This window comes from Solea senegalensis, linkage group LG14, assembly GCF_019176455.1.
Source record: "Solea senegalensis isolate Sse05_10M linkage group LG14, IFAPA_SoseM_1, whole genome shotgun sequence".
Taxonomy (NCBI): Eukaryota; Metazoa; Chordata; class Actinopteri; order Pleuronectiformes; family Soleidae; genus Solea; species Solea senegalensis.
Genome location: NC_058034.1, coordinates 3,938,946 through 3,953,108, shown reverse-complemented (window position 1 = coordinate 3,953,108; position 14,163 = coordinate 3,938,946). Strand labels below are relative to the sequence as shown.

General features: G+C 38.1%; 1 protein-coding gene and 1 long non-coding RNA gene across 2 annotated transcripts; one reads left to right on the top strand and one right to left on the bottom strand.

The window, feature by feature from the left end:
- Positions 1-6,115, top strand: tmem161a (transmembrane protein 161A). Its single transcript, XM_044044970.1, has 11 exons — positions 1-104; positions 992-1,095; positions 1,196-1,279; positions 1,841-1,932; positions 2,021-2,177; positions 2,522-2,737; positions 2,821-2,964; positions 3,051-3,164; positions 3,311-3,485; positions 3,602-3,698; positions 3,866-6,115. Exons 1-11 carry the CDS (start codon positions 102-104, stop codon positions 4,168-4,170), a joined length of 1,491 nt encoding a protein of 496 aa, XP_043900905.1. The 5' UTR covers positions 1-101; the 3' UTR covers positions 4,171-6,115.
- A 1,709-nt stretch (positions 6,116-7,824) lies between these two features.
- LOC122780581 lies at positions 7,825-9,345 on the bottom strand. Its single transcript, XR_006361711.1, has 3 exons — positions 9,260-9,345; positions 8,351-8,414; positions 7,825-7,871 (listed from the first exon to the last, which is right to left on the bottom strand). It is a non-coding gene; the product is annotated as an uncharacterized LOC122780581 (long non-coding RNA).
- Between the last annotated feature and the right edge of the window lie 4,818 nt (positions 9,346-14,163).

The window sequence follows — 14,163 nt, the reverse complement described above, 5'->3', positions numbered from 1 at the left end:
TCCATGTGTCTGTTGGTTCAGCTGTCAAGCCGACTCTTCTGTATGAGAAGGAGAAGCTCCCTTGGACAATTTTTGTCGAACCTCGTCTCCCGGGAGAAGAAATGGTAAGTCGCACCTTGCTGCACTTGTATCTGAATGTCAGTGTTAACCGTCTGTTGGAAATAAATCTCTATCGAGTCCATTTTGCTCGCGTCGGTTACTCTGCAACGCGAGCTAAATTGCTAATGCTAAGTAGCTAGCTCACGTTTGCAGCAGCTTTGACAGGTGGCCAAGTTTAGCTTCAACTCAACCTATATTCAAGGTTATTTAACGCAGTATTCTGCTACTGGCTGTTTTGTAACTACTTCACCCCCTGCCTTTGATATATGGGAATTAGTTTAATATTTGATTCAGTGAAATTGAGTTTCTTGTTGAAACTTTGTCGTGTCTTGTTTGCTGAGTCAACAGAAAGTACTGTCCTGACAGACTGCCACAGTTGTAGACGAGACACTCCTGCAGCTGGGGTCTCTGTCCCTGATGCTTACTTGCATTACTGACACATGCAGATGGGAGCAGGGTTGCCAGGTCTGCGTGATGAAACTGACCTAATGACCATTGAAAACCAGCCCCTTAAATAACCAGAAGCCTAACTATAGCTAAAGCATTACTTCTGCAAAGACAGCACACAAACCTTAAAAGGATTACATGCAAGTTTACCCCAAGCAGTTATTTAAACAAATTAAGTTTTTATGATATTAAATGCAAATGGATTATGCATATATAAAATTAAATTATTTCAGCTAACTGCTCTGTCTTGAGGACTGAACCTATTACAGGGACTATTAACAATTTTCAATTACACATGTCCACATTTGGTTGTCCTAAGTTTTGTTTGATCCTTTCATACAGTACATGCAAAGCAGCTCTATTCAACCGGCAGAGAGATAATTTGTCCTGCAACTCCTTGAATAATTTACTGATTATTTGTTATGTTATGTTTTTGCTCTGACAGGCGCTGATGGGGATACAGTTAGTAGTCAGCTTGCTGGCTGCTAGCATTATGCAGAGGATGGCTCCACATTACTCATTTGCACGGTGGCTCCTCTGTAATGGCAGGTATAGTCACTCTTTACGACATAGTTGTACATTTATACACATAATGTGCACTTTGCGCACTGTGTGCCATTTACATATACATGGCTGTTGTTTCTTCCAGTTTATTCCGGTTCAAACATCCATCAGAAGGGGAGCTGTGTGCGCTGGCAGGGAAGCAGATGCCCAAACAGAACAAGAGAGACAGGTGGGTACTGTGAAAAGGTCACAGCAAACTAGGGGAAATGTAGACACAATGTTGTAGTCAAATCACTAAACACCCAAGTTGAGTCACCATCATATGAGGTTAAGGTTTTCCATTTAAAACAAATTACCATAATTGTCACTATGTGACTGGATATCAGTGTAAAATCTGTGTATATAAAGCAAACATCATAGGTCGGGAACATGCATACCTGCAGGCACAGCTAATGTTATAGCATTTCATGTAAAATTGACTATTACAAAAAAGTAAAAACTGTGAAACTGTGCAAATCAATCTAAATCTGAGCAAACAGTGCTTAAGTCTACATCACAAAACAAGTCGAAGGTGGACTCACACCACTGCCTTAAGGAATTTGGCATTTGCCATAAGGAATGCTCTCTAAAATAAAGCTCCAGGGTTGTAATCATCTTCATCTCCTTGCTGCCCTTTCCCTGTGAGCAAAATGAACTGCTATAGTCAGGCAAGCAGCATGATAATAATAATAATATGTTGTGCATTAGTTCTTTTAACTTAGTCATTTGTTCTCTTAATGTTGTTTCTTAGGAGACAAAATGGGGAAAACAAGCCTCTCACTGTGCCCAAAGACATCGACCTTCACCTGGAAAAAGCTCCTGTCAACGCCATTGATGCTCTCGGTACAGCACGCTGCTTGATTGTAATTAAAAACACAGTAATTGCAAACATTGTACATTCCTAGTATTATCTTTTGTCTCCTTGTTTCAGTGCTGCGATTCTTCCTGGAGTACCAGTGGCTGATAGATTTTGCAGTCTATGCAATGGGTGTCTTCCTGTTCACCGAGTGTTACTGCAGTGTGGTAGATGCCACCAAAGAAGTCAATATCGGCTCCATCTGGTGTGTTTTGACTGTGCTCTTCAGTCTGTATCCTTCAGCAAAAAGTCACTTACGTTACAACAAAATGTATTAATCTAATTTTGAAGGGCAGACTAAGTAGAGTTAAGTGTGCTTGGAGAAAATGTAATGAAAAATGTAAAAGTGAAAAATTAAATGACTACTGTTATGTTTGGATATTGGCCAAACAACATTTATTGCAGTTCAAGCAATTGTTTTGATATCTTTTCCCATGTGCATGTTGATATTGTGATGAACATAAACATGCAATAAAATATCGGTATATTTTGCAGCCCTGTAACTAACATAGCCTCATTAGGTTATAAATATTGCTTTTTCTTGATGGCTGTTTACACTTAATGTGCAACACTCAGAAAGACCCTTCACACTCTGATGAGTCACTACTTCCGCTCCGAAGAAGGCGGTGAGCGGTCGGTGTGTCTTGCCTTTGGCTTTCTCTCTCTGCTTGTGGCCATGCTGGTGCTGGTGGTCAGAGAAGACTACCTGGAGTTCGGCCTGGAGTCGGGCTTTTCCAGCCTCTTTGACAACTTTGAGGTCTTTGCCAGACAGCAGGGATACGCCGAGTGGTCGTAAGTATTTATCAACAACAGACTATCTGACAAATCTCTGTGTTTGATGTTGATATGACAGTCATTGTTTGTTTTTCCTTCAGAGTCCCAGTAACCAAGCTCACACTGAAGCTTGGTCTCGCCGCAGTCTGTGCATACATCGGTGCTTTGTTGGCCTTCCCTGGACTGCGAGTGGCTCAGAGTCACCTTGACGCTGTACAGATGAACTCACACCGGCCAATAATCCAGTAAAAACTGATATGTTTGCACTGCTAAAAAGTACAAATTTAGTAGTATTTATTTCTCTGAGCTGTGCTCCTTATCTTTCCCTCAGGATTCTGCTGCACATTAGTTTCCTGTCTCCAGTCATTATTCTGCTTCTCTGGGTGAAACCTATTGCAAGAGACTTCCTGGCCAATGCACCCATGGGGAAGACTTCAATCACACTGTGAGTGCAGATAAATATTTGCTCATTTTATCCACTGCGAGTAGCCTCAGTTCTCAGAACAGAAACGGCTGCAAAGAAATGCGAGATGTTGTCCAGTTGTTTAGTGGGCTTGTATTGACTTTTGCTGATCTGATAATCTCTTGCAGAGTTCCCAGTGCAGTATTTGACAGTGTGCGCCTGTGGATCATTGTGGGGCTGTGCGTGCTGCGCTTAGCTCTGACTCGCTATCACCTGCAGGCCTACCTCAACCTGTCTCAGAAGTGGGTGGAGCAGATGAAGAAGGAAGCAGGGCGTATCGCTGCCATTGACATTCAGAGAAAGGTCAGATAGAATATTTGTTTACGTAAGAACAACGTATCAAATCTTTGTTCTATTTTTGTCAGTTTAAAAATCAACTGACTGCTTGTAATGTGTAACATGAATGTGTTATTTTTCAGGTTACACGCGTGTTTTGCTATCTGACTGTAGTCACTCTCCAGTATCTGGTCCCGACGTTGCTCATCCTCTTCTCCACACTGGCACTCAAGGCACTAGGTAAGTAAAATAGCCACTTGCAGGTCTATTTCATCTACAAATCCGTGGATGTGTGTGGGCAAAAAGCCACATGGAATCTGATATGACCGTTCTCACTCGTGTCATATGGATTCAGCCTCGTAATCTGAACATGGCTCACATTAACTAATGTCTTATGATCGCTGCAGGGGACTTCTCCTGGGGAATGGGTGCAGAAGAGACCCCTGGTGTCACTCCAGCACTCGTGATTCCCACAGCAGCACCAGTGGTGTCTAACAGTTTTGATGAAGATGAAGAGGGGGTGGAGGACATGGAGGAAGACATCCAGGCCACAGTCGCTCACCTGTCGGCGACTTTCTCAGCGCTGCGTGCCGTCCTCACTCCGCTTTTCTTCCGAGGCTTCTTTGCCTTCTTAACATGGTGGGTGGCTGCCTGTCAGGTCATCAGCTCTTTGTTTGGCATCTACTTCCACCAGTACCTTATGCATAACTAACTGAGGGAATCAGAGAGACGTGCTGCTCCACCTGCAATGCAGCTGCAGCCCTCAGCTATTGTTAAACAGTTCCAAAGGATACTTGCTGCAGTGGTGGGACCTTCTTTTTTTTTTTCCAAACACACAACCACAGACAGAATGCATCATGTTTTCAGTCAAAAGCATGATGGTGGTCACTGTTGGCTGCAGTTTTTGCTCTGATATTTTCTTCAATGACCAGCAGGCTACTGGTATCAAGATACTGGGGGAATTAGAGCCTGTATTTTGAAGCCAGTTTACTACATCTTTTTGTTTTTTGGGGGGGGGTTATCTGGCTTTACTGGGTCAAACACTGGCAGTCTTTGAAAAGTGTTATCACAAAGCTGTTCAACTGTCTCAGTTCACTCTGGGTTTGACTGAAAAACAACTGTATAGCGCTGTGATACCTGAAAAAGAGGTTATTGCTGTGGTAATATGTGAATGATACACTGTATACAATGATCTGCTTCAACAGTAGAGTTACTTCTAATACCTTTAAGTTTAATGCTGTGGCTGATAAGATGACCACTGACAATCCTGAGATGAGATCACACCATCTTTGTCCATTACATGAGTACTCATTACTCTCAGCTGGAACTGCATCCATCTTTGATTTTGACAAAGTCTGTCCCCACACACCTCCCAATATTAGTCAGACCTTTGGTTCACACTGTTCATGGCAGCTCATGACAGAACCAGCCATCACTTCACAGCTGCTTCACAGTACAATATAGTTAGAGTGTTAAAAGAGATTTTCAAAAGTAAAGTTATATATAACATTATAGTCATGATACAAATGTTAAGCATTATGTCACTAAGAACAGTGTTATTTTTAGGGCTTTTTTAACAAAAAGTGATCAAAAAACACAATAGACTTAAACAGTCAAACTAATGATATTAGTAAGGGCTGCAGTTAATGGTTATTTTCTCTATTCATCAGTTAGTAGGTAGAGAAAATGTCAGGAAACCTTGAAATGATTATGTTCTCGTACGTCTTGTGTTGTCCACAGACCACAGATTTTTGTCATGTGTACAGTAGCAAAGAATTGTTTGATTGGTCATGTTTAGGTTACCATGGTGACTGTTCCCATTTTAAAGGTGAATCTGTTGCGTGATACCAGAAAATCCGAGCTGGGTTAGGTTGTTTGGAACATTAGGTTCATTAGAACATATCGATGCCAGTGTTTGCCAGATGGTTCTTTGTTGAACATCAAATGCTGCGTGTAAGATATGAGTATTTGTCCCAGTATAGACACTTTATTTTGTGAGGATGTTTTATCTCCCGCAAAGAAACCGATTCAAGAGTGCTAAGTGTTTTGTTTTTTTAAATCCTTTTGTTTTTTCTCTGCTGTAATGTTTCAATTGTGGATATTTAGTCAAACATAGATCCAGCCTATTGAATTGAACACAGCCAAACATGAATCTGTGGAAACACAAGAGTTTCTGTCAAAGTTCCCAAGTGCCTGGAGGAGTTTGTTTTAAAATGCCTGTGAATAGGTGAAACCAACACTCCAAACTCATTTGTTTTACGTGAACACTAATCATAGGTAATGTTTTAGTTGTGGTGACTTAATTGGCTGATTGAACTTGCAGCTGGTACATTTTGTCTGCTTTTAACCAGTTTTGCATCAGTGTGTTGTATTTATTTATTTATGATGTACTGCCTTAATAAACTTTTGGTTGTGTAGAAATGATACAGGTGCTCCAGATCTGTACATTTTTTTTTATTCAGTTTTGTTTTTGTGTGATTTTTAATTGTAGAATGTATTTGAGTTGAAAGCTCTGTACTTTGAGGTTCACAAGAAAGTGTCACGTTTTGTTTTTTTTGTTGTTGAGATTTTCTGAAAGCATGGTTTGCAAAGGTTTGGCTGTAACCTGAAGTTTCATTTGTATGGCTTAGTAAAAAAAAAAAATATATATATATATACAGTATTCATGTCATTTTGTTGCGTCCACTTCACCAGGGAGCGTGGGAGATATCCCAGACAAAACATTTCCTTTTCAAAATTGGTGCTCCGCTTCACAAAAGACGTCACGATGCATGACAAAGGAGTGTCTCGCCACTGAGCCGGGTCCTGAACTCTGACCCCAACCTCCAAAGAAGATCATTTTTTAATCACTGTTAATTACTATGAACCGAATGCCCCTGAAGACTGGGGAAGAAAAATTCTCCTCGAAGCTAAGACGCCAAACGTCGCTGTTTCAAACAAATACATTTAAAATCCATCCAAACGAGATGGATTAGCTCCATGACATCATCAGAACATTCATATTTAAACACCAGTCAAAGAGTTAAGGAATGTGACCTCAGAGCAAGACAGGAGGGGCTCTTTTGTCTGAAAGCTGACATGATTTATTGGCATAATCATTTAAATTGCTCGTGCCATGAAAAGGTCTCTAACTTAGGATGGAATCACCACATCACGGTTTCTTTAAAGCACTGGTACAAGCTTTGCTGGACGATAACAGTCACATACGTGTGGAAATATGATGGAGCACCAGTTTATAGCACATTCTACTAGATACTGGTTGTATATAATTTAGCAACGAGGATGTGGGGCTTGTTTTTAACCGACCATGTTCCTCTGATGATTCTGTGAAAGTGCATTTCAAATGTTGAAATCCACTTATTGTAAGTCACTTTGGATAAAAGCATCTGCTAAATGACATGTAATGTGAAAAAAAAACTGTAAAAAAACCAACGGTAAATTAAATTACTGGCAGCTACGGCTGCCAAACAAAAAACATAATATTAAAGTAAAATATCCTAATTCAAATAACATTACTTCTACAGAAATTTTCATTAAATGCTCTACAGAAAAATACAGTTATTTGACCGATTTTTCCTTAATTATTACAATCAAACACTTTTACTTAAGTGATAATGGTAAGAGATCTTCAGAAAAATACCATTATGGTTCAGATTTTTCCTAAATTATTAGGGTCAAACACTTTTAATGAACTGACAATGCCAAGAGTTCTGCAGAAAAATACCGTTATTTTATAGATTTTTCCAAAATGATTACAATTAAACACTTTAAATAAAGTTACAAAAGGTAAAAGTTTTACAGAAAAATACTGCTATTCTACAGATTTTTCCTAATTTCTTTCACAATCAAACACCTTTAATAAAGTTACAATGTCAAAGTTCTGCAATGACTGACAAACAACAACTCTAAATACTTTCCCTCTTTCAATTAAAGTAGGGTAGGGAACTTAATTAGAAATGAAATACACACCACTGTTGATTCTAAAACCCCTTTATTTAATGTATTGAGTTGTAAATTTACAATATCAACCAATTATTCACAAACAGCTCTTCAGAGCCCCCCTGGAGGAATTGAAAAACGAAAAATTCTATTTCCCCATGATTTCACCTTCGAAACAGGTGGAGAGCTTTTGGGCTGTTGTTTTTTTAGCTTGTATAGTCCAATTCAGTTTTGTTTTACACAATATTCTCCTAACCCTTTGGGGGTCTGTGTACTGTAGTTCTGATAATATGTGTAGTATTTGTGGACAAGCATTACATTGTTGATTTAGAACCCTGACTATACAGTGTACTATTAAGTAAAATAAAACTTACCACAAAAGGCCAATGAATCTGTACCAGAAGTGACAACGCAATGTAGCAGATAAAGAATCCTCCTCCAAATTGCCAGTAATCAGCTGGATCTTTGGTGCATCTGGGGGTGGGGGAAGGGGAAAAAGCACAAAGTAAGATCCACTGAAAAGTCCTTACTATGAAAAGTAGGATTTTTTTAAGGAGTTTGCTGTTTGCTATCTTGGGGTGTGGCTCAATTCAAACTTTTCCGAAATAAGGTCCCATGGGGCATACTGAAAGGAGCGTGACTTCGGCTCTCTATTATTGTAGTAAAGTTATTTACAAATATGTGCGGAGAGTTGTGTCTGTATCTCAATTTGTGTGTGTAATCAGACTGTAAATGTGAAAAAGAATCACACAAATCACCACACACATTTGCAAATCTACTGCGGCAGAAGTGTGTCAAAAACCAGCCAATTGAGAGGCCCATGTGAGTTGAAACTAGCCCTTTTTGCACAGCGTTTTTAAAGATTTGTCTACACTTGCTGATCTCCATCATAATGTAAGGGATAGTGGATAACATTGACCAATATCTTGCCTTATATTGCAGTTGATACTTACTAATGGTAGACTTGTCTCTCGTTGGGTGCCTGTTCAAGCCGTAAACCTTGTTCCAATGCTTGATCTACAAAAAATATAAGCAAATTTCTCATCATTAGCAGTTATCAGTGTTGGAAATGAGAATAAATAAACAGGGAGTTACACATACATAAGGCCAAATACAACATCTCTGTAACATCTCTCCAAGACAAGCACATGCCTTATCATATACTGTATTTCTGTGTAATTTAGGGGGGAGCTGATGTGAATATCTTCAAAGCAGTTTGATATCCAAGTCCAGTTTTTCATATTTAGTGGCGTTTAGTCCATATCGGGGACCTGACAGAAATGGAATATAATTTGCACACGCTGTTTTTCTTAGCATATAATTGCATGAAAATAAGAATCGGAGTGGCTGTGGCTCAGGGGGTAGTGCCCTGATGGTGCTCCTGATGGTTGTGAACTCCATGGTCACCTATCGATATCAGTGAGTGTGTGTGTGTGTGTGAAAATAAATTGCACATGGCCTATCACAATACAAGACAATAACTAGAAATACCTCAAGGAGGTTGTATGCACAGATGTTATTTTGAAGTGTGTTCAGATGTATATTATATAGTGAAGAACTACATACTGTTTTTTTTTAAATAATTTAGTGTATATTTTCTTGATATTACTTCATATATTTTAGTTTGTTATGAACATCCAGGTTATGCTCATTGTTTCAGCACTATCGCCAGTGCGGAGGCACAAGACTTTGGATGTAAAAATTATCATAATATCTGTCCATAAGATTTTTTTTAACCATATTGTGCAGCCCTATTTGTGTATAACACAGGCACCTAGTTTAAGAATTTAAAATATTTTACACCATTGAGTAAATGAATCATATTGTGTTTAAATGTGTGTGAGAAGAGGAAAGGGTATTACCTGCAGTGAAGTTGTTGAAACTAGCAACCCCACAGTACATCACTGTGGGGGGGACAACTCCCCGGGAACTTCTGGAGCTCATGCTGTATTTTCCCTTTTGCAAAGAAAGAGAGGACAGAGACGTAGGACATAGGTCATGTTTGTCTTTCTTCTACTAATTTCTCAACTACTTGAACAACACCAAATGAGAGATGAGGGGGGTATGTATGCTAAGCAGGCACAGTCATTCAATCTCTTAGACTAATCAGCAAATAGTATGATTTATGTGAATAACTTTTAAGCATTCACATCTTTTATTGTCTTAGAATTACCTGTGGTATAGACTGTATATATAAATTACTTACTCTCCCTCTGACAAACATCACATTGCCTTTGTCGGGGGTTAGTACTCTGACCTTGCGTTATGTGGTTGAAATAACACAGCCACTGTCCAGCTCCAGCCACATTTAATGCCGATGAGAAACACAGACAAATATAGTTCTCAGCATAGTACAATACAGCAACACTGACATGAAACGACATGAAATAAATTCATCTTGCTGCTCAAACAGTAACACCACAAGGATTAGCTTAGCCACGGCGACATTAAGCTAACAGAGTTATCGACAACGTCAAGCTAACAGAGTTAGCAACATGTAGCCTACAGAAACTTGCTCTTTATACATTTAAATCACCACAAACGTCACCACAAACACTAGTTGTTGTCGTCGGGAACTAATCTCTACAATGTACAGCTAATAAAACACATTTTGTCCGTAAAATTAATAGTATTTTGGCGGAGATATGCACAACACAACACACCACACCACGGTGTGCACCTGTCTGCAAGGACGCGTTCTGATACCGTAGTAAATCTCAGTGGCATGATACAGAATAATAGACACAGTAATGGAGAGAGCAAGACAGGTAGAAATGGCAAGTGAGATTATAACTATACTAACTCTCTTACACCCTGATGAGCGTCTCTGGAATTACAGCTAATCTGTTTGAAAACACCATCACTGTAAGTTAGGGACTGTACACAAACATTGCGTCAGGTTATGAATTTACAGAAAATAATAATATACATAAATATTTCATGACCTGATATAGCAGGAGAAAAGTTAGAACCCTGAAGTTCACAGTACAATTATCCAGGTAATCCATTAGTGGTCAGACAGCCCGAGCGCCATTCAAACTAACGTATTTTCAAAAAAGAAGGCGCCACAGTTGTCATTGGTCAGTTTTCTTGATGACAGCCACATCAACCAATCACGTTCAAAGCAACATGGTGAGACAGCCAATAGCAATTGTATCAGCGTGGCATAGTTTTCTTTATCAAGAAAAGATTATAAAGAAAAGAGAAGAAATGCTTACTTATTATTTACTTACTTATTTCATCTCATTTGTAGACTGAGTAACTTCACGCAATATTTTTACTTGCATTCCAGAATCTGGTCATCGTTTAGGTTTTATTTTCAATTTGCTGAATAGCAGATGAAGGCCTATTCCACAATAGATAGACATTATTTTAATCTACCTTGGAATTTACAGGGTTATGCTAACCCACTCATAACTGTTCATTTTGCAATAATCTTTGTTATTTAAGCATTATCAGAATTTAAGCTTTATCCATTTTTAACAAGTTTACTGATTGCATGTGAACGTGCCACTGCCCAGTTTTTGACCTTATAATTACAGAGAAAAACATTAGATTGTTAGTATGGACATAAACTTTAAAATATCAGGCTACATATTTAATCACACTTAATTGCTCTAATTTTACGTGAATTTGTATGTAATTTAAGAAAACAGAAAAGAGAATGTAAAAAATATAGTATTTTTCTGTGAAAAAAAATGAGAAATTAATGCAGTTTGTCATTACTGTCATAATACTTAAAATAACAGACGGGTTGTTGATTTGCAGATAATGTCTGTAATTTTACATTTTTATACAGTACTACAGGAAAAAAACTACTGTAAAATTAGGAGGTTTCTTTTACAGTGTAATGTAATGTAACAGATATTGATCTTTTAGTGAAAAAAACAATAATTGGTAAGAGCAAAACTTATGTTTTCTCTTTTTTATTAAATCATTTTTCGCCTGGTTTTATGCCATTTATTTAAGCATGTGGCATTTGTCTCTTTGAGTTGTGCATTATAAATAAAATGTACTATCATTATTATTATTATTACAATTATTATTATTTGTTATTATTTTTATAATATTATTGTATAATATATTTTGACATAATATCAAGGTTCAAAACAGTTTTTTCACTTTAATTATGTGCATCTGTGCTGGAGGCCAAGTCGTGCAGCCATGGCTGACCGTGCAGGCTCTTGCATTTGTGGCTTTGTGAGGACCAAAAATCATATAAACCACACAGAGTGAGGACATTTTGGCTGGTCCTTTTTGGGGGTTAAGACCTGGTTTTAGGGTTAGGGTTAGACACTTAGTTGTGATGGTTAAGGCTAGGGTAAGGGGCTTGGGAATGCATTATGTCTATGAGTGTGCTCACTATGAATGAAGCACAAACATGTGTATCTGTGTATTGTGTGTGTGTGTGTGTGTGTTTGCAGGACCCAGACATGCCCTACAGACTGGGCCAGGGCTCGTCTCAGGGGAGCAGACCAGACTTGACCCTGGTGAGAAACTCTTCATTTCAGGGAGGAGAGCCGACAGAGTGGGGCTGTGGCCTGACTCTGCATGTCAGTGGAAATGGGCAGGAAGGAATCGGCATCATCGGGTTAGCAGGAAAAAAAGTTCAGGCGTGGTTACAGTGAGACATCCAGCTGTATTAATAATGTTTCCTTAAACATAAAAGGTCTGAATTCTTTTAAGAAGTCCATTCTGATTCCTTTCGTTAGCTGGCTGCGTGGTGAGCGGCCTGACAGCGGCCAGACTTGATAATGAGGAAATGTGTGTGTGTTCAAAAAGACTAAATAAATGCACACATGAAGGCTTGCCACAACAGAAGGCACTTTATCTGTCTTTGGACTGAATGTATACATGAAAGAAAAACAGATTCACATTTGTCTCTCAAGAGAAAGATGAAAAAACCAAATGTCCTTTGTAGAAAAGAAAAAAATGAGTTTTATTTAAAAGGAGTCACCACAAATGTCTCTGTCTCTGTTGTGTTAGGGAAGCATTCAGCAAACATGAAACGTAAAATCCACAACATCAGAGTACTGTTTTCTTTTCATGCTAAAAATGATCCACATGTAATTTATATATATATAAAAAACTTTATACTTTAATTTGAAGTCGTCCCTCAGTCAACCTCTAACCCTCTCTAACCCTTTGCATGCTGTTTTTGTTCAATGTTAATTAGATCATTCATAGCTAAGGCTGGTTTTCTGTTTTTTGTAAAACAGGACGACCCCTTGTGGACAATTAGCGTAAATGAGTTCCATTCCACATTTTGCAGAACAAAGGTGAAATAATTATCCTGAACCAGCTGTGTAACCAAAAAACAAATATTCATCAATTAAAAAGGTATAATTTGTGTTTTTGCAGAGAAATAATTTACGAAATAATCCAGAGTGATATTGATAAATATCAATACACTCGTGCAAAACCAAGTACTTCTGAAATAAGGAGTTTATACTGTACTGTACATCATTATCTGACTTATTAATAGACTTGCCTCAGATAAATACATATTTGGATGTTGCCATATTTGATTGTGATGCATATAAGGACACAACTGCGTCTTTATTGGATTGGATTTATCAGATTTTCATACATTTTGACAAATTAAATCAAGACAACATGACTGAAATGTAGCTTATACACAAATGTCGTCATACATACAAACATGGGAGGAAATCCTACTTTTAAAATTCAAGGAAACATTCATCCAAATTCCTGAGATCCACCAATGCCAAGCTTTTAAAGGGTCAGTTCACAGTTTTGTTTTGTTTTTTCCAGATCTATGCCCACATCTTTAAATATGCACAATTCAGTTTATGGTTTTCTTAATCTCTTAATTTGATTCCAAAATAATAACACTTTGTTTTGCTCTGTAAGAAGAGAGCTGTCCTACAAATAAACTTGACTGACCCTCTCTCTAACACACGTAATACAGACACCCTGCATGATTTGATTTGGACCATTTCAGTTTCATATTAGCTGAACTTCAACCACATTCTTGTGCAGAATTCACAATTTCTCTCATTTCTTAAACTAAATGTAAAGGAATATTTTTAGGGACAGGACCGTTGAAGAACTTAATAATAAAATAACATGTACCTCTACTTTTGTAAATGTGTCAAGGCACATTTTCACGGTTTCAAACAAGGCCAAGGCTTCAGTGATGAAACTGACACAAACCCCATTTTCAGAGAAGTTGGGACACTTAGTAAAAAATACAATAACAACTATAAAATCTCTAACTTGTTGAACGACTTGAAGTTTTTATTTAAAAGGTAAAAGGAAAAAGAAGTAAGATTATACATGTTAGTTGTGGAAGGTTCCAAAAATAAACAGGTCGCAGATGTAAAGGTGTAAAGGTTAAGGAGAGTAATCGCTGCTGAAGGTGCGCGAACATTGAGCCCTTTGGTGGTGTTACATAAGAAACTGTCATGCTACCATGTCATAGCTTGATGAATGGTGAACAAAATGTCTTCATAAAATAAAACTGTGTGGAAAGCTTGGCTGTCTTGAAGTTCCCTGGATTTTAAAGTCATTTTCTGAATGAAACGTTGATATTCACGTCGGTTCTTGTGTAGCTTTACTGGTTTTATGTCATTTATGGGTACGTATATACTGTCTACTACGGGATAGGGATAAAGATAAAATATCCTTGGTGAAACTAAAATGAATCGTAAATGATGACACAGACTCTGGAGTTTTATTGTCTTTTTAGAAAGTAGCCCGACGTTCCTAAAAAATGGGGTTTATAAAGTTTTACAGGTGTTTT

Coding starts and splice junctions, on each gene's coding strand:
- tmem161a (XM_044044970.1), top strand. Junction 1,280..1,840: donor AAACAGAACAAGAGAGACAG/GTGGGTACTGTG, acceptor GTTGTTTCTTAG/GAGACAAAATGGGGAAAACA. Junction 3,699..3,865: donor ACTGGCACTCAAGGCACTAG/GTAAGTAAAATA, acceptor TGATCGCTGCAG/GGGACTTCTCCTGGGGAATG.